The 25794-nt window shown below is 41.4% G+C and overlaps 1 protein-coding gene across 2 annotated transcripts in view; it reads right to left on the bottom strand.

Annotated features, from left to right (window-relative positions):
• The window catches only part of Abcc4 (ATP binding cassette subfamily C member 4), a 223627-nt gene that overhangs the window by 17940 nt on the left and 179893 nt on the right, over positions 1 to 25794 (bottom strand). For both annotated transcript variants that reach the window (XM_046454929.2, XM_046454930.2), the window contains 4 exons: positions 19404 to 19559; positions 9725 to 9814; positions 3213 to 3385; positions 2336 to 2441 (listed from right to left, as the gene is read on the bottom strand). In XM_046454929.2, coding sequence (XP_046310885.1) covers positions 2336 to 2441; positions 3213 to 3385; positions 9725 to 9814; positions 19404 to 19559 — 525 coding nt within the window. The remainder of the gene's footprint in view (positions 1 to 2335; positions 2442 to 3212; positions 3386 to 9724; positions 9815 to 19403; positions 19560 to 25794) is intronic.

Below are 25794 nucleotides of genomic sequence, written 5' to 3'. Positions count from 1 at the left end.
TTGAATATCACCAATGGTTAACAAATTTTAGTCTGGACCACCCAATCACAGTGTAAACTCGATCTGGGACTTTGCATATACCCCATGGGGGCTTCTTGAATCCATCAGAGCATCACTGGATTCTAGATAGAGGTGATGGGTAGGGTCCACAGATAACGAAAATCATGGGCTGGGAGCTGGCCTGGAAAAAAAAAACAAAGCTTGCTTTTCTGACTAGGTACGTTGGTGCACGCCTGTAATCGCCTGTAATCCCAGCAGCTCAGGAGGCAGAGACAGGAGGATCGCAAGTTCGAAGCCAGCCTCAGCAAAAGAGAGATGCTAAGCAACTCAGTGAGACCCTGTCTCTAAAATAAATACAGAATAGGGATGGAGATGTGACTCGGTGGTCGAGTACCCCTGGTACCCTAAACAAACAAACAAACACCTTGCTTTCCTTTGGGCTTACTGGAAGCCAAAGGCACTTCCTTTGAGGGGTGCTTTCCTCCTCACTTTATGAGTCACGTCATAAGGCTTACTGACAAGGAATAGGCAGCAACAGGAAAGGACAAAGAGAAGACAGGAGAGACAGAAGGAAAAGGGAGGGAATATGGAAGGAGAGACTGAATCAGGAAGAGCTAATCAAAACCGAAGAGAAGATGCTAGACAGATATTCAGAGACACAGCTGGGCGACTGCCATGTGTGCAGCCCCTGGGGCCACCATGGGGGGACTCCCTGGCTAGCCCCTACAATCCCTGAGCCCCAGATCTGCCTTTCTTCACCCTGACCTGGGGCACACCCCATTCATAGGCTCTTTGGCCCAACGCCTCTGCTAGGTCCTGCCAGTAGGGGCACTTCAGGGAGACCAAGGTGGGACACAGGTATTAACCTCCCGGCACTCCAGCTCCTGCTAGCACCACCCTGGCCTCCAGCCTCCACGTCCATTAGCACATCTGGAACCAGCCTCATGATGCTTCCTCAAAAACAGCGCCCCCAGCTAGACAGTGGGCCCTCCTCGGAGAACTGAGCACCAACAGTTGAGCAGCCCTCCTCTGATCGCCTGGGACTGAGATCTGTCCAAGCTACCTCCTAAGTATACCTCCCCAGTGTTTCTCTTCATGCTCCCAGTCCTCTGATTCCTATGTAACAAGTTTCCTATATTAAATCCTCTGTCAAAACTGCTTTTCTGATTAGGCTGTTTTAAAATATTATTTTTAATTGTCGAATCATATTTGTATTACTTGTATGTAATACACACAGTGATAACATACACACGGGATGTGGAACGACTGAATCAAACTAGTTAGCACGACCATCACCTCAGTGGCGAGACACCTGAAATTTACTCTTAGATATTTTGAAGTATACAATATGTTAGGATTGATTATAGTTATCCTGCTCAAAATTTTGTACTTTGTGGGAAACTTTGTACTCCCCACTCCCAGTCTCTGGTAAAGTCCAACCTTCCAAGATTCTACAGATGAGGGAGATCATGGTGGTATTGGTCTTTCTGTGCCTGGCTTATTTCACTCAGCCTAATGTTATGTAGGAATATTGTCTTTTCTCCAAAGACATAATCTTCCATTTTAAGGCTGAAGAGTATTCCACTGAGTATAAATATCAGTTTCCTTACTCATTTACCGACTGATGGAGACTTAGGGTGGTTCTATACCTTGGCTACTGTGAATCAGGCTGCACTGAACCTGGGTAGGTAAATACACCTTAGAAATACTGATTTTATTTCCTTTGGACATATACCCAGAGGTGAAATTGTTCGATCCTATGGAGGAACCAACTTACTGTTTTCCATGATGGCTGTGCTAATTTACATTCCCACCAACAGTGCACAAAATATTTTGCTGAAAATGTTCTTCTCTGGATCGTCTCACACACCCATTTCTGACAGAACACCTTATGAATGTCCAAACAGTTGAGAAACTGGAACCTTAGCCAACAACTTCCCAGCATTATAAATGAAAGGCTGATTTTTTTTTTTTTTCTGAAAAGCTAAACAACCGTGACACAGAGAGAAATGATACTATCCCACCCCACTCTAGTATGAACTTTGGCATCATCAGCCATCTCTTACATTTGGGGTATTTTCATTAGTTGGCCATCTAAAAGAAAAATGGCAACTCAAATAAATTTTTAATACAAAAATAGGCAAAGAGATGTACTGGCAATATTCCTTAATAGCAATGAATGTGCAATTAGATACTTGAGCTATTGTCAAGAGTGAGAGGAAAGATTATCAGAGTAACTTATTGGGGGATTTCTGTCAACTTTTAACATAAGGGATAAATTGAAAAAAATTAACATACATAGAAGCTTCTGGAATTCCACAGGGGAAGGACTCACCATTATCCTGTCACTGTCAATAATGGTGTTCAGCCTGTGCGCAATGGTGAGCACAGTACACTGCGCAAACTTCTCCCGGATTTTTTTCTGTATTAACTCATCAGTTCTGGAATGAAAGAAGGTAAATTTGATTCAGTCCAGATGGGAAAAGTAGACTTATGACTTAAAAAGATCATACAGTATTTTTAATAATGTTTCAACAATCAAAATTGTAAGATATTCATAAAACAATGGAAAATACGTTCCCTTCTAAACTGTTTCAAACTATCAAAAGTGAAATTCAGGAATGAGTTTGCACAAGGTGCCTGATCCAGGTTGAGGACCCCTTATCTGAAATGCTTAGAACCCAAAGCATCAGGGATTCTGGAATTTTGGAACATGTGCATATATAAAATGAGATACATAGCCTGAAGGTAACTTTGTACAATATTTTTAATAACTCTGGCATGAAATAAAGTTTATGTATTGCAGTGAAAGGGGAAAGGGTCTACCCCGCCCCCCAGGGACAATGAATAAATCATGTGTTGTATTTTGAGTCACATGAGCTCAGGTGTGAAATTTTTCACTTGTGTTTGTCACATCAGGACTCAGAGTGTTTTGGATGTTGAAGCATTTCAGATTTTTTTTAATTAGAATGCTCCACCTGTAACATCAACTGCACTGTAAAACACATCCTTTCTTCCTCTGTTTTCCAGAATAAAGATTATCAAGATTCATTTTGGGGGGTACACAAAGAACTTAGAAACATTTCTCAGCATCATCACATGCTTCTCATTTACCACATTTAAAATCCGTATTCATCACTGTTCACATCCTTCACCCATCAATTGAAAGAAAGAAATTCATATTTGCTATTACGTCGACTTCAGCTCCATACCGTGGGTCCACATTTGCGGTCGCTTCATCAATAATCAATATCCGATTTTTCTTCAGAATTGCCCTGGCAAGACACACCAACTGTCTCTGTCCAACACTAAAATTGGATCCTGATTCAGCCAATTCAGTATCCATTTTACCAGGAAGATCTTCAATGGTTTCTTTAAGCTGTACCTGCAGATACAGACAGAAGAACAACATTTTCCTAAACAAATTACCACTGAAGCAGGCAAGTCTCTTAGACATTAGAGCTTTGAAGTTCTTTCTCTCAGAAGGCATGTCTTAAGTGTACAGCCTCGGGATGGTGAGAGGTGTATCCAGTCGGCATTCATTAGAAAGATGGCTGAGTCAACTCAGAACAGAAACTGTCTGACTTACAGAGAACAAACCTAAGGGGACCCACTTGCTTCTCAGTCACCATCGACAGGCACTATTTGCGCTGGGTCATGAATTAACACTGCTGGTGCACACATCACTTTAAAAATGTACTATGTGCTAAATAAAATTATTCTCCAGGTAAAATGTAGCATGATGAAAATGTCCCTCCTTAGATTTTAGTTTAAAGGTAAGTGCTCCTTATCTTCAATGGACAAAAACAGAACAGCGGTTGGCTAGGGAGTAGAGGGCTGACTATAAACGAACACAAGGGAACTTATGGGGTGACAGAAATATTCCAAAACTGAAATTCTGAGATGGATGCAGAACTCTAAAAATTTACCAAAACCACTGAATCATACTAATAAAGGGAGCATGTTCTGGTATGTAAATTACACCTCAATGAAACTGGTGCAAAGAAATGATCTCAGTGCCCCCATCACCTGAATCTCCTCCTGCCACGCGACATTCACGGAGACCTCCCAGGAAGTCTAGGGAGTCTCTCATAATCAAGTTCTTTCTCCCAACATACAGAATGTCTCTTTAAAATAAGTAAAACAGATCTTACAGTGGAGTCTAGGCATAGGACTCAGTACACATAAAGGAAAATAGAAATACAAAGTCACTGCAGGAACTAGGGTTCTCTGAAGAATACTCCTAGGTACTTCACGATTGTGGAATATTTTAATCACCTGGAAAACTTTTTTTAAAAATTCAAAGAATGGGACTCTGCAGGTCAGAATCGAGAAACCTGGAGCCTGTTCTGGAGATGGTTCATTACCAAATTGAAATCCTGAATTGCTAAAGCTGTTGCATGCATCTGCTTTGGTCTTACACAGGCACTGCAGAGAATGGAAACCCACAAACGACAGGAAACAGCATAACACCTTCTTACCCCAGACTATGGAGTGTTCATACTAATCATCTTTGCAAAACAACAGTTGTAGGGTGATGTGAGACTACGTTGGGTGGGAGGTTTGTTCACTGAATATTTTTTTAATGAAACCTTTTAGAAGGAGAGCCAAACTCAAGGCTATACTTAAGAGATACTGAAAGGCAAAGGGTCAATACACCTTACTTTAAGAAATCAGCAGATTGGTGAGTGATGGCCATGGAGCAGGTACAATGATACTGTAAGAAAGGAAAACACCAAAGGCAACGCTTCTCAAAATGCTGAAGCACTTTTATGAATGTGCTCTTGAGTTGAGTTCATGACAGAGAGCTAGCCACAAAAAGTGGGAATTCTGAGTTAATATTAAATATAGTATCGGTTCTTGTTACTAGCGTGAGAGATGGGGAAACACAGAAAATCTGAAGTATAAGATTTGGATTGTGGTGCAAGGCCCTATACTGAAAATGATAGTGCCAGCTAGGATCAGTCCCCTCCATTACAAGGAAGAGAAGCTACCAAACATTGTTCTCATGGGAGATTCCTAGATCTGCACTCCATACTGCCACTTATCAAAGGTTAGTGGTGGCAGCTGTCCCTTTTAAGTGGCCTTTAGGAACCCTGGTACATGAATTCTTCTCAAGACCAACAGCCAGACTTGGGAGAAATAATCTCTTCCCCTTCCCTGACTAAGGTGACATCTGGTCACTTATTGACTTTTTATTTTCCTTCAGGTTTCAATGTCTACCTGAAGAGGAATAAGGGTTTTTGAGGTGAAGGACAATGAAATATGTCTTCCAGAAAACAATGTCTTCTGGGACGGTTGTCATCAATGGATCAGGGACAGTGGGAAAAAATGATGTGAATATGAAGGTGCTCTGCAGTGCTACCATATGTTCAAGTTATGATTAGGCATTAGAAGGGAGGGAAGAACCATGGAGGCAGAAGACGTATCTGATAGAGGAATTACATCACTAATGAATTTCGTGAGTGAGATGAGTGTCAAGTTATGTAGGAGAATGTCCCTGGTCTCAGGAGAATGGAGTTACAAATTCAAGGGGGAAATCGCAACTTAACGAATATATCTGCAATTTATCTTCGAATGCTTCAGCCAGATAAAGACAGACAGTACCAGACAAGAAGCAGATGTAGTAAAATACTAACATCTGGGGAATCTACACAAAGGGTATGTGTGCTCCTCATACTCTTCCACCAACCTGTCTGTGGGTGAAAATTCTAAATAAAAAATTGGGCCTTTGAAGCCAGACAGCCTGGGCTTGAATCCTGCCTGGCTCCGCCAAGTAGGCAAGAAAGTCGAACTTTCTCTATCTTATCTTCATAACCTGCAATGAGACCTGACATTACTAGAATCAATAAGTCGGTCTCCAAACACTGTGAAGTATAACATGACATAGTATGTGTAAGTGCCTAGTGCCTGACATGAGGTGAAAGGTCAACAGACATGGTGCCAGCCAGCTCTCCTGATGTTCTGTTTTATTTTGCTTCACTGCAGCTATAAGTAGCTAACTTTGTATCACATATGCACTGGCTTATTTTCTGTATTCACAAGAATTTAAGCTCCAGGGGTAGTTGGGAGGGAGGAGGTTCTTTGCCTTAATAACTAGTATACAGAAGCTTCAAGATCCACAAGGCCTATGGAATGTGCTCTCAACCAATATCTGTTGAATGTATGAATGAAGCCACAAGCACATCTCAAGACATGTCCATTCCTATTAATTAGAAAATAAATCCACATGGACATGTACTTTATTATATGAAATGTCACGTTATTACTAGATATTGTTGTAAAGGAAATTTATTCCTTATAAAAATTAGCTGCCCCCAGGATATCATAGTAGTATATAAAATGTGCAAAACATTTTTTAAAAACTATTTATTTCTGGAAAACTGATTAAATAACATAGTATTCTAAACTATGGATGTATAACAGTTCGAATACTGAAAATACACTGAACTTATAAGACACCCCAGAACCATTGTCACGCATGCTGTCACCCACTGTGTGCACTGTATCTCCTGGGCATCAGTGACCCTCAAAAGAGATTGATGTGGATGTCAGGGTCTGTTCATGGGACTTTTTTAACTTCACACAAGAAAAGCTGATATGGGCTGGAAGGAGAAGAGGGACTAAAATTTGATCAACAGATGGAGATGAGCTTTTGACTAGAATACAGGCAGTGGGAAATGGGGTGAGGGGAGTCCATGACTGAAGTCCATGGCCCAGGGGCTGCAGAGTGTGGAGGAAGGTTGGCTCCTGGGTATGTGCATGGCTGATGTTCAGATTTCTGTATCTCGGTTTCCTGTGTAACAAGATGTACTTTTATCCTAATAGAGATACCATCAATGTTGAACATAACTGGATGATTTCTCTGCCATTCTGACAAGACATACCCTACTCTCAATTTTCCATTCCAATATTAAAGTTGTTTTATAACAGAGGTAACACGCTGCTCATTCATTTTTGGAGTTTAACTGCTGGAATCCCTTGACCATTTTTAATACACTGCTTTCATCTCTGGTTTTAATTTCTATTTATGCAGCTGCTGTTGCTGCTTCTTAGATGCCCATGTTGGCATGAATTCCAATAAGATATCTTCAGTTCACAGCTATTTTGTAGTATTTAAGGCAACTTTCAGTATATTTAGAAAAATAACCAAGAAGAAATGAGCAATGTTCCAAGGACTCTCCTTTGTGAAGGCCAAACTTACTTTTCTACCTCTGTTACTTTACTCTCCAAGGGAGAAGGGGGAGCAAGAAATAAGAGAAATCTTTTTCTCCATTTTAACTTTTCGTTTTTACTTTCAGTTGTTAGAGAGGTAACAACTGAAGTGTTCGCTTAAGCAATCTCATTTGCCTACCCTGTGGGTTTGGGTTTCCATTTCCAACTGGTATCACTCATAAACGAACTGGTCAGGGTTTTCAGTCCAAGTTTCCTGTTTGTTTTGCTTTTTGGTGCTGGGGACTGAGCTCAGCGCCATACACATGCTCAGCAGCTCTACCACTGAGCCACATCCCCAGCCAGGCTCTGTCAGAAGACCCTGAGATTACAAGGATTCCAGGGTAAGAAGCTCTGACTTATCAGAATGACGCCAACCTCCATAAACTTGTGGTCATGAAACTCTAATTATTTCCATGAAAAACTCACAGGGCTTCACCTGCTATCAGATCTGGGCCTTTTACACCAACCAGATGATGAAAGTATCTAAGTACACTAGAAAAAACTGAAAAATGCAGAAAAAAAGTTTAAATCACTCATTTTAAAAATAATCCTAAATAAGCAATGTGATTAGCTTGGTGGCAACATTTCTAAGGTGCAGGTTTCAGATTACATGCATGATTAAGAATAGGTGGAACCAAACTGCAGATATAATGCTATGTCGTAATTTTTTGAAAATCTACCAAATCTTTCATTTAAAAAATAGTATACACTGTGACAAGGAATTCTTAGAGAAAGACAATGATGAGTGATTTCTTACTTCTAAGATTTCACTAAAGCATGAGGTCAATTCCAGAAAGAATACACAGATCCACTTGGAAGGCAGGTCTGTCAAGGTGCACATCAATATGCCCATGTTATTCCCATTTATAGGAAGCTCTGAATGCAGTTTAAACAAAGGTAGACCTCAGTATTATCTGCCACTTTTCATTGTCAGAATTCTGAGAGGCTACTAAATTTTATTTTAATGAAATAAGTGTAAGTTACAGTCAAGTAACAATAAGTGTAAGTTACAGTTAGATGGCTTTGGATTGAGATGTCTCCCAGGTAGGAATTTTTCACTGTCCATGTTACAGTGTGTTTCTAAAGTAATTTTGCTATCTGAGAATCTGTAAAGAGCAATATCAAACTGTGAGGCAAACAAAAAAATAATTAGTAATTCCTGTTCTCTTAGGGCATGTCACAATATCACTGTTAAGTGTGTCCTGTGAATTCAAGAGCAGGGGATTGTCTTATCTTTCTCTACCATCTCTGATGGGTAATGGGTAATGTCCTCCTCGCTCTTCTCTCCTACAATTTCACTCCAGAAAGACTCACACACTTAAATGAAACCAGAGGCCAACTGTTTCTCTGGTAGGAAATGATGAAGTAATCAACCCAATTTAGGACAATAAAATCCCCATGGTTGCTGGAAAGCAGGATGGATCTGTAAAGGCTTGGCACTGACATGTCTTCAGGAGCAAGAATTACTGGCAGGAAGTTGTCAGGCCTCTAAGTCTGCTTGCTCTTCGGCAGAACCTATCTTTAAATTAAAGATTTCAGAGCTAACCCCAGAAGGGTGACAAGGACAAACACACCAATCAAAACAATAACAACAAAGAGGATATTATCGCTGAAATTATGTTTTTTTTTATTAAACCATACTTCTCTGAAATGAAGATCAACCATTCAATACATATTCATTAAATGCTTAATTTTGAAAACTAAGCATTTATTTAGATGAACACTAAGCTAGGTCCTAGGAGGGATTAGAAGTCAAAGATATGGTTTCTGCCATTAAGTAGCTTAGAATTAATTTGTAGAACTAGGGTGAACATGCAAAGTAATCACAAACCAACAACACCCTTAACAGTTCAAATCCTTTCCCGGTGAGGGCAAGGAAATTTAAGCAAGTAGTTTACAGTGAGCCCCTAATCAAATAATAGAAAACCCTCTAGAAACAAAGGCATCAGTATAAAACCTTAGCAAAGGCTACAGGGTTCTGTCAATTGAAGTCACTCTTCAGTATTAAAATGACATGTTGGCCAATAAATTATTATTATCACATTCTATGTGTATAACTTACCTTTATAAACACTTTCCTCAACAATTTCAAAGAATTTCCTAAGTATGATCTCATCTATCTTTCAGGTAATACTGAAAAGCTAATGCTTGTCTCTACTTCCAAATATTCCCTAGGAACACAGCAGTAAAATCAAAGTTGCAGGGCACTGAGTCCCTAGAAATGAGACACACAATTTCTAACTTAGATACCTGAATAAGAACAAATAAGATAATGTACTGAGTTACAGGCAGAAAGTTAAAATGAGAACATAAAATGCTTTATTTTTGGTTTTTATCATCTTCCATTCATACCTTTTATTTATGTTATCAATGTTTCCAAGTGATGAACCCAGTTAAACTGATCAGCAGCCCTCAGTTATCTGCAACATTATTTACACACACACACACACACACACACACATATACACTGATGCTAACCAATAAAAGATAATTGCACTTTATAAATTACCTCCTCTAAGGCATTCCATAGTTCCTCATCTGTGTGCTCATTAAAGGGATCCAGGTTTTTCCTCATTGTTCCCGTGAACAAAACAGGCTCCTAAATGTCCAAAAGAGTGAATATCATTACTGTTGTCTCTTCTCATTTTATTCCAATGTTCACTTTCAGGCTAGAATTAAACTATGAAAACAAAGCAAAGCAAAACAAAACCAAAAAACCAATATTCACTAGAATCATTGATTAAGGTTGCAAATGCCTGTTTATAAAACAACACCTCTACAAATTTCCCATTGAACACACCGGGCTCCACATATCTTCCAGACCACGGAACACTAACAGAAGCAACGATTGCAGGGTGCCCTCTTAAGAAAACGAAGGTGCAAAAGGGAGATCTGGTTTTTACAAAAGGTTCCTGGGTAATATCAGTAGAAACGGGAAATATACGTATTTGAGGAACGTTACATCAATGGAACTACTGAAATTATCAATTCTGGATGATGCTGGAAAATACCAACCAACCACATGATTAATTGAAGTTTATGCTTCAAAGAAAAATTGGCATTTTCTCCATCAGTAAAATAGTCTTCTGTATCGGGGATTTCTGTGTGTCCAAATGGGATGTTCTGTCCTTTGTCCAAAGGGGACATGAACTAATGAGGCCAGTGGCACCTCTGCTCATGAAGAGATCACCTCTGATGTTGCATTAGCTGACCCCCATGTTATCTTGTCTACGTATCAGGGTTACCTGTCTCTCAGAACCTCATTACTAATGACAAGGGTAAGGTAACCTGAAATCCTTTGTAAATCACATCACGTAATAACATTATTTTAATTTAAATAGTTCTTCTATTCATCTGCTTTAGGAGGCACCCACAATTAAACTGCTCTTAAAATACATGTCTCCTTCTGAATTTCAAGAAAGAATCTTGTCCATAAGCTTCTATAGACTGTAAATGTCCCTTCTGGCTCGAGCCACTCAGGACACAAGGGCATGAACAGCAAAGAGCCCAACTGGCTACTTTCAGCAAAGATGGCAGAACCACGAGGTGTGCAGATGTGGGAAGCAGAGAAGCCCTGGCTCTTCCACAGGTGCCAGAGAACTGCTCCAGGAAACCACAGACTCAAGTCTCTCCCAGCCTGGGGCTGGACCTCTAATACAAGAGAAGTGTCATTCACCATCTCAGTTCTAAGAGGTGAGGGAGAAGTGGACACAGAAGGTCAATGGTTTGCCACCTAAAAACAGGCATCCCTAGACAAAATACAAAAATTGAAGACATTAAAGTAGGTGTTTTATTTGCACAAAGTTGATTAAGATGCCCCCAAAGCACTGAAAAACCACAGATACCATGTTTCAAATGACTACTGAATTGAACAGAAAAATCCCAGGTGCTTTGTTTAAGGTCTTGCCTAAAACCAACAAATTTAAGACTTAAGACTGAATAACCATCTACACAGGAATGGGAATCTCTTGTCAGGGGTATAAGCATAATTCTATTGACTTCAGATGATTAAAACAAAACAAAACAAAACAAACCTTGGTCAATACCAACTTAGAGAGATTCCAACACGCAGAACATTCGTAATCCATCTAATTGTTCACACAAGGTTCACAGAAACAAAGTGGCCAGGGGCAATGGGGCTGCTATCACCCCTTCCTCTCTCTCTCCTCCCACTTCCCCACAAGGGTCCACACTGACAATGACATCCCACTCAGGGGCGTATACTGAGAGGCTCTCAGGATGGGTAGACAGAGGGGATAGAAGAACATAGGCTCAGAAGCAGTGCTAGCCACATAGAGAAGAGGGAGGAGGTCTCTGCTTTATCAATGACCTGGATAGTTTTTTCCTTCAGGTTTCTCCCATAGAGCAAAATCACATCCACTAACATATCCATGGTTTGATCCTCGTGGGTTTTTACAAAGAACCCTTTTGAGAAATGAGATCTAAGCTGATGTATGAAAAAACTGCTTTGCTTTTTGTAGTCTGACCTTCCTTTCTTTGCTAAAAGGATGGGAAGGGGCCTAGTATTAGCGATTTAGGGATAGTGGTTTGGTGGCTCAGGAGAACTGCACAGGAATGCATCAGTGAAGTCCAAGCCCCTATTCCTTCATCAGGGCCCTGTGCACATCCCCTCCCTCACCTTCTCCCCTTTAGGAACCCCCTTGAAATGGACGAGTCCCTCCAAAGAACAGGGACTAACATGAAGTCCTTCCAGCTCCAGGAGTTGTGCGCTCCAAGCCCCTGACCATCAGCTGCCCTATGCTGTGTTCTGAACTCCGACCTTAGGCACATGGGCCCCAGGGAGGTTTGCTATCCTCATCAAGTCACTGCTGATTGGCATAAAACCACAGAAGTGAAGTTCAAGCTCTTCCCACTGCGAGAGGGGTCCCCACTTAAATCTATACTATCAATTTAAATGGAAAATTTATCACTCATGTTCATTTAGGCAGGAGAAAATAGTTAAGCAAATAAGAACATTTTTCATTATGACATGCCGAATACATATTTCACTGAGTAAAGTTTCAATCAAAACTTGTTGAATGAGAAGAATGATTTACTAAAACATTAAGTGATTGAAGCTGTATTTTTCTTTAAAACCAGCAGGCAATTTGTTCAGTGTCTATTTTACTACACCAGCGTGTTTTATGTATGGTATTGGTTTCTGCTCATTCTACTTTCATCCACCTGCCAAAGAAGAAACCATTATATTATCTTCCAAAGGTAATAAAGTGCTCATAGCAGACACATATTGCAACAGTAGATAAGGGTCAAATTAATTATCACTTCTGATAGATATTATTATTTAACATGTCTACCTTTGTGCAATAAAATTAATAAACTAATCTTATAAATAAGTGTTGTAAAAACGTTTGCAGGCAGAACATTCAGCGTGGGGATTTATGGGAGGACACACAACCCTCTCATAAATATGTGCAAAATTTATTAGCCTAAGTATATTTTTTGTGATGGTACATATTTAAACCTCATTTAATGAGAGTTTTACTTTAACCCCTACAGTTAGCTGCTGTGGTTCAGTTAGGAAAACAATTGCTGTTGTTCAATATAATAATTTAAATTGAGGACCAGCATCAAACCTGTTTTTCATAACAGTTTTGAAAGTTCACACATTTTATTTGTGCTTTGAGCCACATTCAGTAGATAATTTTCCCTCTATTACTAACATAACACAAATCATAATGGATAAGTGGCCCAGGAGTGGCCATTCTGCATCAAAACCTTTAGGACAGTAACTGATAACCCCTTGACAGAACTCTCACCAGACCTATCCTATGTATTGACTGGGAGACAGGCCTCACTTATCCCAAGAAACTCTCCCCACTCACCTTCAGACACTTAAGAAGACCTGAGACCAAGACAAAAACTGCTACAAACTAGCAAGATGAAGCACAACTTTACCCTGATCTTTTTGGGTCACCAACCAGGCAAATTCATCTATGACTGCTGCTTCCCCAGTGTCCTAACAGCTGCAACTGTTTCATGTTAGAATCCGTGGGACCTTTTTTGAGGGTCGAACATCTCCTGGTCTCAAAAACCAGGGAGTTACCTAAAGTCACTTTAAGTCTTGGTTCCCGCCCCTGAGTTTTTTTTTTAAATCCTGTAGCCTCAGAATGAACTGATCATCATCCATTTTCAGAAGAAAAGAACATTGTTAGTCAACAAAGGAAGAAGAATTTAAGTCCTGTAAAGTCTTCTTTAAATACAAAAAGGTCACCAGCTCCAGGGAGCAGTTTCACTGCCTTTAATGAAGACTTCACTGTGCAGAAAACAAAGGTCGACTGCATTAGGCTGGGATCCCATTGTATTTCTTTACTAGTAACAGCATACCTTTTCTCTTTGAGTTTTGTTCTCAGAAAGAAAAATCGGGTGGGGGAGAGAAAAGAAAGAAAAAGAAAGCCAGGTAATCCAAAAGAAGTCTTAAAGAGACATTGCTCTGCTTACCCTGTTCAACCTACTAAAGAAAACTGGGAGAAAAGAACTACCAAAATAGCAGAGTGGACTGCTTAAAAAATACCTGGCTATTGTTCTGAAACAAATAAAAAAAAAAATCTATTCAATGTAAAAGAGAAAATCTGTCTGATCATGATAAAGTTGATAGCTGTTGATGTGCGCCAACCCTCAGGGTGTGATCATAAACGATGAATTTGCATGGAATTATTCTGCAATTGAAAACATTTTTTCTTTGTGCCCACAGGATAGGGGCTCTAGGTGTCACGAATCCATCCAAAAAAGGTTTTGAAATCCATTCTTCCAGATACTTTCTGATAAGCAGTCTATTCCCGGAAAACAGCCCCACCTTGGGGTTCTCTTTGGGGAGTGCATTAACCATTTCGAATCCATAGCACTAATGAACTCTACTCTTCTGCAACCTACTCTGGGGAATATTTTCATGGTCGGTTTGTTTATTTCTGCAATTTTGAACACATATGGAGGAGTCCCTTCATAAGGACACAGTGTTGGTTTTTTTTTTAAGTGACTCTAGGTTGGCCCCTGGCTCTGTATGGACCACTGTATATCACCATTCCTGAGCCCGTACCTAAGTCCTGAACCCCTAATTCAGAATTGCTCATGGACAGGTTCAGAAGGAGAAAGGAGGACCCCGAACCATCAGCTAAGGGGAGATGCACAAGAGAGAGACGACCAGGAGCTGGGAGCTTGCTGCTCCAGGATTGGGGGTGGGTGGCAACAAGAGGCAGCACTGGATTTGCCTTTTACTATGTCCCCTCCAAACTTCTAAGTTCCTCACCAGGGTGTTGCAACACTAGAAACCACGCCTCAAAGCTTGTTTGGGGGGGTAGGGGGAAGAGGGCCACATGATTTCTGCACTGCAAACCCAGTGGCCTTCAAGTCACCTTGACAACAGGTGTTCTCAGCCCCTGCAGCCACTAAGTCCTTGTCAGAGAAAGGGCTCTGTACTCCAGGAGCTCAGGCTGAGAGTACCTGCCACCATGAGCCATGATACAGAAATGAACCCATTTCTAAAATGCTTTTTTTTTTTTTTGAAGAGTGTCAAACATTTTTATTCTCCTTATTGCCTTTTTAAAAAAAATTAATTTGGGGCTGGGGTTGTGGCTCAGCAGTAGAGCGCTCGCCTAGCACGTGCAAGGCCCTGGGTTCGATCCTCAGCACCACATAAAAATAAATAAATAAAAAATTAATTTAACTTTTTACACAAACAGAGCACAACTTTTCATTTCTCAGGTTGTATATAATGTAGAGTCACATCATTTGTGCAATCATACCCGTACACAGGGTAATAATGTCCGTCTCATTCCACTATCTCCCCACCCCACCCTCACCTTCCAAAATGATTTTTAGACCTGAGTGCCACTCGAGATTTCTGGCAAAAGAAACCACACAAAAATCCAGCCTTTCAAAACCAGCAAACTGCCAAAGAGTGACGAAGCTCTAAGAGAAGGCACCTTCAGCTTTGCTCCATGTTGATTCACTTTGATTAAGCCTTGGGGGAATCCCTTTCAGTGGTGAAAAGCCATGCAATTGGTAGAATATCTGATGAGATGTCATTCAGTTCAACAAACACTTATTGAAAAAAAAAAAAAAAATTTCTAGAGTCTGATAGACCTGAGTTTTGATTCTACATATAAGTCATTGGCCTCGCGGTAAATACTGAATCTCTCCAAGCCTTGGTTTTTCTTCCTGGGACATGGGGCTTGCCCAGCCTACCCTGTGGGGCTGCCCTGAGACGTGGTAGCCTAAAGGAGGCTTCTCACAAGGGGCAGCAACAGCCTGGCCAAGCAGGGCAGAACAGAGGGGCACAGCGTTTTAAAACTGCAGGTGCGACCAATGGATCATGAAATCAATTTTGTGGCTCGTGATCATCATTTTGTCTTTTATACGAACTAGAATAGAACGGATATAATAGAAAATATCAGAGCGCAGGGCACAGAGTGATAATGTTTTATGAGATTTTAATTTCTGGGCACGTGTGTGTGCAGGGGTTTAAACACGGGCCTGCACTGGGATCAGGATGCAAGGAGATTCCTCCCGGGGACCCCGGTCTCGGTAGCTTTTCAGCAGTGTTGGCGAGGCTCAGATGCTGAGGAGCTCCGGGAGTTCGCCTGGAATCCTGGCACTGCCACTTCCTGGTTGAGCAAGTTAAGCTCTCTGTGACTCAGTTTTTAAATCTGTCACATGAGGGTGACAATAGAATTATTGGGAGGATTAAGTGAGAGGTGGTGGGGAAAGAAGTTAAAACATGTGAAGGATTTCACAAAGGTGAGGAATCATTAGTTCTGAGTAACTTGTCAGGGGTGGCCACAAGCACCGGAGCCCTGGAAACAGGAGAAGCAGCCTACGTCCTCAGAAAGAGAAAACAGCAAGGAATGTGGGCCATCGCCTGGGGGTGCGGGGTGGTTTGCAAAGGGTGACTGGGGTACAAAGCAGCGATCAGAAAAGTGGGGTGGGAGGAAGCCAGAAAACAAAACAAAGAGATGGCTTCACCATTTGTTCATTCTTGAGAAAAACAATAGATTTCCCTCTCGGGCTTAATCCTAGGGCCATCTAACAGTTTTTCTGCTGCTTTGCTATTTACATTTAAATAATTTGGTTTAAAGAAAATCACCAAGGACTATAAAAACATAAACACAAATTAGGGAGCCAACTCATTCCAGAATATTCTACCAGTTTTAATTAAGTAGTGATCATCCCTAAATGGCCAGTGTTGTTCACTGGGCCACCTACATTTTTTTGCATGCAGTCAAATCTTCACGTTGAATCTGTTGGGTATAGTCACTACTAGACACAGCTTAACAAGGACACTAAGGCTGAGTGACTTAATTCAGGTCTCACACTGTAGGAGGCAGAGAGGAATAAAAATGTGGGTCCTATAGATACTTTGTCCACACTCTGAAGCAGTGGATCCTTGCTGCCCTCTAAATGGCTTCCTGGGAAGCCATACTCACTACAACTATGTTTCTTCTATCAACCAACATTGCACCTTGGAGACAAAGTAAGATAAAGGCAAAATATAAAGGATCCGTGTTTACAATGCTTGGCGATCATGATCTACATGGATACAAAGCGTAGCACTGTTTTGTAAGTATTCTCTCTGGAATAGACACACAGAACATTTGCACAAAAGGAGGGTGGGAACTTATGGAATAGAACCAAGACCTGGTGATGTCAAGGTGTACTTAGTCTTTGCTCAGATGTGCTTCCAAAACATTCCCAGCAGAGCCAAGAATCATCTAACGCTATTTCTTTATTTAGAGTTCTTTTATGTACACAAGCATACAACCATTTCTTATTAAGAAGCATTAAAAGTAATGTAGGGCACGTTTCTAGATCCTTTCATCCAAGGATATGAAAGGACTTGGCAGACACACCCCTCATCTCTGCTAAATAAATTTCCTTTGGCCCATTTCTGAGATGGGTACAAACAAAAGACATAAGCTGGGAATTTAAATTTTGATTTTCTACTGTAACCATGAAGTCATAATTAAAATCTCTAGATGGAATCTTGTGTGCCAGAAAATTTCCTCCATTTTTTTTCTGAAAGGATTATCTTTTTTTTCAAAAGGGTTATCTTATTTTCAAAAAAATCTGTGGAAAAACACACAAAACATGAAATGACACAAAACATGAAACACACCTTAACTGTTTTTAAAGTATATAGTTTTGTGGTATTGAGTGCAATTACACAATCGTCACCACCATCCATTCATGGGACTTTTTCCATCTTACAAAACTAAAACAACTCCATGTCCTGTCTTCCCTCAGCCCCAACAACTGCCACTCTACTGTCTCCATGAACCCAGCTGCTCACAGAGCCTTGTACTCTAGACCCATCCAGAACTCCGTGACTGGCTCATCCCACTCAGCACAATGTCTTCAAAACGTATCCTTGTTGGAGCATGAGTCAAAGTGGCCTTCTTTTTTTTAATACTGAACAATTTTCCATTGTTCATATAAATCATTCTTAATCCATTTATCTGTAGACAGACACTTGGGGTTTTTTCCAGTCTAGGCTGCTCTGAAAACAGCCATACCAACATCTGAAGACCCTGCTTTCAATTTTTAGACCATCTGGTGACTCTACTTGTAATTCTGGAAGGAGACTTGGGCTGTTTTCCACAGGGGTTATAGCGTTTTACATTCCCACCCCAGTGCCCAGCGTTCCCATTTCTCTATATCCTCACCAACACATGGTGATGGATATATGTATATTTTAGAGTGGACACTGAGAGGTGGTATCACATCATGGTTCTGAGGTGGATACCTTGATCTCCAAATTACTGGAAGTAATTTCCAATTATTTCAGAAGTGGATGGTAGGTTATAAGCGTGCTCTATCATGAGATGTAAGTCCACATTCTCCCTCCCTTGGGGACCCAGGTTCTCTGTTTCCTAATCAACAAGGCTCTTTATCTACACATCCAGAAAGCATATTTGCTGGGTTCTTTTTCTTTTGTCTCTGTATTTCTCATCTCAGGAATGAGTGTGCATGTGTGTGGGTACCTCAGCTCCCCTTGACAATGGTATGCTTGCAGAAAAAAAAATCCCAAATTAGAACACCTAAAGAGCAATACTGGAGTTGAACACACATAAGCATCAAAGCGGAGGGCAGGATGAAGCTGCCCTAGGCCTGTGGGGACAGGCCCTATAGTGCCCATGGCTACTGACCTAGAGGACAGTAATTACTCAATAAATACTTCCTGAATTTGTGTTGAATAGATGAACAAAAAGCAGTGACAGGAGATTCTATTGTGCATGTAATCCAATCTCTAGAACACTCCCTGAAAGTTTTCCACTAAGAAGCAGAAGAAAATAAAACAAAATCAGAGCCCAGGAAGACATGGCAATTCAACCCTCTGCCATCATGGCAGATGAGGCCCCCAGTGAGGCACGCTATACACGCTGACAGCCTTCATAACTGCTCTGAGAGGTGCTGCCAGTAGCTGCCTGGTAAGGATGAGAAAAGGAAGGTGCAGAGGGATGGAATTCCTTTGCCCAGCCTTCCTCCTGATTCTGTACGGCCTCCCCAATCAAAACCACTTATGAATGCCTAGATTCTAAAAGTGTCTGCAAAGCATCTATAAGATGTGACTCTCACAGCTGCAGAGTTTAACCAGGGTCCTCCATGGAGATAATCACCCCTGAAAGGGTAGCTTTACTCCCTACAGCAAATTCCCTCATTAAGACACTTACAGTCCATGTTTCCATATAGGAACCTCTCGCGAGCTGACCATTTGCTATTCTGTTCTCAGAACTATGTACTTATCAGTGGATAAAACTAGCACCTAGGGAAGCTGAATCCAGAATCTGAGTAAGGTGTTATTGAATCAGTTTTTCCCCTCTTCCTCCCTCCCCCCATCACCCCTATGCGCATACACACACACACACACACACACACACACACAAGAAAACAACAACAACAACAAATGAACAGATCAGCTCTGATATCTGATGGAAATTCTTATTCAGGGCTGGGGCTATAGCTCAGTTGGTAGAGTACTTGCCTAGGACACACAAGGCCCTGGGTTCAATCCCCAACACCACCACCACAAAAAGAAAATACCTATTCAAAATATGCTCTACTGAGGGAAAGAACCAGTCTTTTCATCCCATTTCTTAAAAAGCAATAAAATTAAAAGCAATTAAACACAGGCGCCCTTTTGGAAGGCACGCGTGAGAATGCTCTGACTTGCATACCTGAGGTATGATGGACATCTTCTTCCTTAAATCATGAAGTCCAATTTCAGTTGTCAAGATCTTATCGATCCAAATTTTTCCTTCAGGTTCTGACAATCTAAAAAGGGCCGAGATGAGGGAACTTTTCCCAGCTCCTGTTCTTCCCACAATTCCAACCTACAGAGAGATCCAGGAGGGGGGAGGACATTTAATAATATGCAACACATCTGGAAGAACACTCTGGTTTCCGAAGGTGAATTATAGAGTTCTATACAGAACATCGTCTGAAAGCTTCTCGACCTCGGCACTGTCCACATTTTGGGATCGACATATCTTCATGATGGACACAGTACCCCTGGATGCTCATCAGTACCCCTGGTCTGAACCTACTGGGTACCAGCAGCAGCACCCAATTGTAAGAACCCAAAACATTACACACTGACAAATGTCCCCTGGGGGCCCAAATGCCCCTGGACGAGATCCATTGGTCTACAGAAGAGTTAAAAATCAGCCATCCGTCTGCTGGCTGGAAAGACCCAGGGCATGTGGAAAAGTCAGCTCTTGAACGCTTTAATTCCAAGGTCTAGAGATTTTGAATCTTGAGAATTTCTTGGATAACTTCACAGAGATGTTAATAACTTCAGTCAGAAGCACTATATATAAACAAGTATTAGTTTTCCCAGAATCCTATCGTTTAAGACAAATTATTCTTTGGCAGAGAACCTAAATCAATGCAGATGCTAAATATCTGGTTACATTTGTTTAAAATGTCTTAAAATGTTTGTTAGTCTTGGGTTTTAACAGAATGTAACCAGTAGCCAAAACAAGCAACAATGAGATCAACACCAACACCACCAATAATATTTGCTATTGACATGGGACCTTTCATCTGGGCAGTTCAGAAAGCATTTTACAAATCAATTAATACTTATAACTGCCCCTTGAAAAAGAGTCATCTCAAGTGATCATTCCTCTTATTAAAGCCAAAGTAGAGAGAAATGAAGTGCATGGGCAATAAGATCAAAGAATCAATATACTACAGGCAAAAAGCTGGTCAGGAATCAAACTGTACTGTAATAACTAGCTTGAACCTGTAAACAAAAAAAAAAAATGGCCTTTTTACCAATGAGGTTGCTCAACTGCAAATTCCTTGGTGAGAGCTTCTAAAAAATGATATCATCCTTATTTAAAAATTTGGAATCAATGAAGAAAATAAGACATGTCTTCAATCACTGGTAAATTAATTCATTTAAAATAAGTAAGTTAATTACATTTAAAATAAACTGCTTCAAACAGAGAGGAATTAAACTTTCCTGCATGCTGATTACGTGCTGGGGACTTTATACATCATCTTATTTGAATTCATTAAAATAAAACTTACTCTTTATCAATAAAGGCATTTAAAATTATCAAGATTAAATGTCGGAAAAGTGGCTTCATCTAATGAAAATAAGCTTTGGAGGGCCATTACCTACTTTATGGGAAATCCTAAATTTGGCACTGGCGGGCAGGAGTGCTGGGGATTGAACCCAGGGACACTTTACCACTGAGTTATGATCCCAGCTCTTATTTACTTTGAGACACCATCTCCCTAAAATGCCCAGACTGGCTTCAAACTTATGATCCCCCTACCTCAGCCTCCTAAGTAACTAGGATAACAGGTACTACATCAGCTGGTGGAATCTTAATTTATATGTTATGGATGAACTAACTTCTCAGCTGCTTTCTGCACGCATGTATGTATGCCCCAGGGTATACACATGTGGTTTGTGTTTGCCTCTGTCTTCTCTGGGTGCCCTCTTGTGTAAATCAGCACACATGAGGACATAGGCAGATACTACATTGGAGAGTACTGTGGATACCCAGAAGCTATCAGCTCCCTGAGAAACTGATCCATCTGTGTAAACTCAAAGAAAACTTAGCTCTAGCTATTTCTCTCTGCCATTCAAAGTCATCAAAAGTATAGTCTGAAAGATTTTCACAGGGTCTGACTGGATGCCGGAGGAGAATGTCCCTAGCATCAGTAAGTATGTGTTCATCCCACTAAAGGAACATGTTGAGATGCTTTTGCTTTAACTGCTTTGCAACTGCTCCTTTGTGCTTTCTCAGCCAGGCCAGGGTTGGTCTCTGTCAAATGCATCAACATGTTAGATGTCTGTATTTGGACTTTTCTGCATACATCAAACTCAGCATGATCAATACCCAGTGCCTCAGTTAAAAGAGCCGCTGCTTCAAGTCTCCCTTTTGCAATCTCCTGACTACTCTCCCAGGTTTTGGGTTCTAAGTATCCACCTTACTTCCAACTTCCTCCAAAGATAGCCTGGCATCAAGCCCTGAAGAGTTAATATCTGTGCCTTGATTTGACCCTTCAGTTAAAGTCCCTTAGCCATTGCCTACACTCAGGAATGCTGCTGGAATCCCTCCACCCACCCACCCACAGTGCTGGGGATGGAACCCAGGGCCTCTCCCATGTCAGGCAAGCTACCCCTCAGCCCTGCATTGCCTTTTAAATATTAAAACAAACTTTTCCTAATTATAGTCAGTGCAAATGAATATGAAAAGTACTACCCAGAGCCCAGGACTCTGACAGAAGCATTCTTCATGTGTGAATGCAACTGTGTGTGTGTGTGTGTGTTCTTAAAGTTACAAAATCACGTTTAAACAAAGTGAGATTAATATAAACATATTGTTGTTCCCTGTTTCATTTACTATTTCCTTAAAATATTTAAGAGGCACATAATATTAAAGCATATATGATCATTTATTTAATAAATCTACTCTCTCTAGATGTTTAGGCTGTATCCAATGTTTTGCTATTATAAATAACCTCATGTTAAATATTCTTGAAGCTAAATCTTTGAAAATAACTAATTATTTCCTGAAGATGAATTCCTTAGACGTGGGACTTCTGAGCAACAGGTACGAACACTTTCAAAGGAGGCTGTTTAGCACTGCCAAACTACCCTCCAGAAAGAGGATCCTAATCTCTACTGTCTCTGGCTCCCTGCTCACTCACCAACCTGGGTTTTGTAACTCTGTTTTAATAGACCTTAGTTCGATTCCCTGAGTGGCATCATTTTCCCCATTAACATCTTGCTAGGAGCACAGGACAGCTTCTGGCTTCCAGTCCCCTGCTGGGGTCTTCTCGCTGGGATCCTGGGCACTCAATTCTCAGCCTCAGCCTCATTGGAAACTTCCTCTACACACATTCCCAAGCAACCTTCCCATCTCAGTGAAGTGAGAGCTTCCCTAGGGGAACTGGGTGCTTGAGGCCTGAACCTGAAAATGTGCGCTATACACCCAGTAGTTCCCTCCACTGTGTACCCTGCAGGAGCCTCATTCTTCATTTGTGTGGAATCATAGCCTTGTGCTCAGCTCATGGTGGTGCCCCCACCTAAATTCTTTCACAAGCATTTCCACCTGCTCAAATCCTAGCCATGGGCACCCCAGTTTATTTCAAATGGCTCATTCCATAAAAACTCTACCTGTCCCTTCTGCGGACATGTCCCACCCCAACAGATGTCATATTACCCTTTCCTAAACATCCATTAAACTCTGTGACTCCTCCCATCTCATAGAGCCGTCATTCATACAGGACTCTGCCTCTTCCACTGGACTATATGTGCTGAGGGCAGAATCGATATTGGATTTACCTTCATACATTTATTTACCTGTGATGGCCTGCAAAAAGTAGCAATCCCACAGAGTTGAGAGATTAACTCAGGCTTGAGAAATGTTGGGGATCATCACCACATTGTTCAGGTAAATGATCAGCTGCTCAGAGAAGATGGACACGGCCAATGAGCCCTATAAACAGGATGGCAAATGGCCAGCCCCTTGCTTTCCACAGGACAGACAAGTCATGCATTGTAAGTGGTTAAGTTCACCTTATACCCCAGTAGAATGACGGCTACCGCTGATCAAGCACTGACCACATGGCTCTCTGGGCCAGGTGTTTTCCTGAGGTGAGCTCCTATTACTTCCATTTTGCAAAAGAGAAAAATGGAAGGTTAAAGAATCTGTCTAAAATAATTGAACCTGTAAGTGGTGGAGCAGGACTAGAACCCAGTTCTGTTTGCCTCTTGCTCGCTGTGCTGAGGGCCTCCCTGTCACTTATTCCCTTGATCCATGTGTAAAGGAGACAGTGGGGAAGGTGTGGCCACCATAGAGACCCTGTTGCTAGGCCTGGAGAGCATGCTGCAGATGCCAGTGCGTAATGCAGGGGTTGTACAAGAATTTTGTTCACTCTGAGCAGATCACAGTTGGTGACAGAAGAAACCTGCAAGTCAGGGACAGGCATGGGTCACCCAAGAAAAAGGACAGATTAGATCTAGTGTTCTACTGGGACAGAGAGACTTTTTTAATAACATCAGGTTATGAAAGGAACTTAAGTGCCTGAGCTGGTGCAGAGACAGAGACAGCTATGTGGGGATGGCTAAATAGCAGATGAAAATAATCTGCAACAGAAGACAGGTTCTACTGGAAAGATGCAAATAAACACATCAACTTAGGATCATACAGAATTAACTATAAGGTAAACTTATGGTTTATACTATAGAAAAGTTTAAAAACAAACAAACAAACAAAAAAAACCCTGTAAGGTATTAAGTGGCCCAGGGCCCTCCAGAGTCTCATGTTTAGTCCCAAGGGGCAATCCATGAGCTCAACTTCATGCTGATGAAGTTTCCTAGAAATCGTGGGTTATTGGTCACAAAAAAACCGCTGTGGGGGACAGAGGACTTCACAGGAGAGTCTCCTGCAAAGGCAACTCTGACAGAGAGCTGGGTCACCTTTGTGATTTTGTTGCTAACAAGTTCCTAGAAGATGCAGGTGCTGCTGGAGCAGCCAGGGCCAGAGAGCAGAGGGGAAATGCAGCCCAGAGCTCCCGGGAGGCGGGCTCTCTGAGAAAAAATTATGTAAAAAAGGAGAAAATGTAGGAAACTCATATTTTTGCACATTATAGCAAGGTCTAGTACACATCTGTAAAAATGTATTATCCAAGTAATAGCTGTGAGCAAGAAAAAAATAACAAACCCAAATCAATCTACCTCTAGAGCTGGAAAATGCTTTAAAATGGCCCAGTACTCTCAAATGATCAAATCAACCACAAAATCACCTAAATGAAAAATGCAGCCAGTGTTTAGAATCGAACCAGGAAGCCTAAGGTGGTGTTTACCTCATTTTTGTTCTTTATTTTTACTTGCTATTTCTTCCATGAATTAAAAACCTGCTTAGTACCGATTATGTTTTCCCATTTACTATAACTTCCAGGAATCTTGGCAGAGAAGACCATTGAAACGGAATAAAGCACTATTTCTGCTGTGTTAGCACATTCCCATGTCCTTGCCTGAAATGGTGACTCTGTCAATCAAGTCCAACACCAAGGGGTGGCCTGCGGTCCCAGGGGCTGGGCACAGGTGTGGCAGAGTTGAAACCTAGCTGGACACAGACAGAGTGAAAGCATTCCATGATGACACTGTATGCCTGCAATCTCTAAAGACACAGATGGAGCTAAGGTGACACTGGGTGGACCAAGGCACACGCTGAAAGTCAAGTTATTGTTGATACTACAACTCGGTCTTCAAAATTAATTTACCCTCAAACATTTTAGCATCTCGGGTGATCCTAGAATTTGGGGGTTTTAAGATCGAGGAATACAAATCTGGGGATATGCATTGTTTTCTAACTTGTAAAGGAGAGGTTCTTCAGTAATTCCTATTTTGTGGCTTTGAGGGAAATTTAAGACGTATGCAAACAACGAAAATTACGGTTGCCACATTCAGATCTGAAAAACGCACCGTGTGCGAGTAAGCAAACATCCTTACAGTCCTGCCAGGAACGGGATTGAGAGACTGGCTTTCATCATAGCTGTAGCTCATGTTCCCTACACAGCCGTCCTCAATGCCTTTGGACCTACAAGGAAGCCGTGGAAATAATTAGGAGCTTGCTTTTGCCAAGTGACTTACTGAAGCTGTTCCCTGGGTACCCTTTGGGCACTAAGTTGTACATTTATTCTTTCATGTCACAAGGGCATCACTCATTAAATCGTGCCTGTGATTAGGCCATTAAATGGGCCTGTGGTGGAAAGAGTTTAGAAGCAGCAGCTCCTAAGGTATTTAACACTCCAGGGGCTGGGGTGCAGCTCGGTGGTAGAGTGCTTACCTAGCATGTGCAAAGCCCTGAGCTCAAGCAAGCCCTAGTATTGTAAAAGGGGAAAAGTACTTAATGCTCCCATCTAGGGAATGGGCTGTTCACAGGGTCACCTTGTGAGTGGGTTTTGTCCTAGGGGTCCTTCCTACCTGCACATTATGCTCCCAGACAGCTTTCCTCAGCACCCACCACGTGCCCTGCAGAATGCCATTTAATGGGACACAGGAATGTTCCCTAATCTTAATAAGCTGTCCCTCTGTGC

This window comes from Marmota monax, unplaced genomic scaffold (genome assembly GCF_021218885.2).
Source record: "Marmota monax isolate L192 unplaced genomic scaffold, Marmota_monax_Labrador192_F-V1.1 WCK01_AAM20220418_F8-fsc00026, whole genome shotgun sequence".
Taxonomy (NCBI): Eukaryota; Metazoa; Chordata; class Mammalia; order Rodentia; family Sciuridae; genus Marmota; species Marmota monax.
This window is presented reverse-complemented; position numbering and strand designations above follow the sequence as displayed.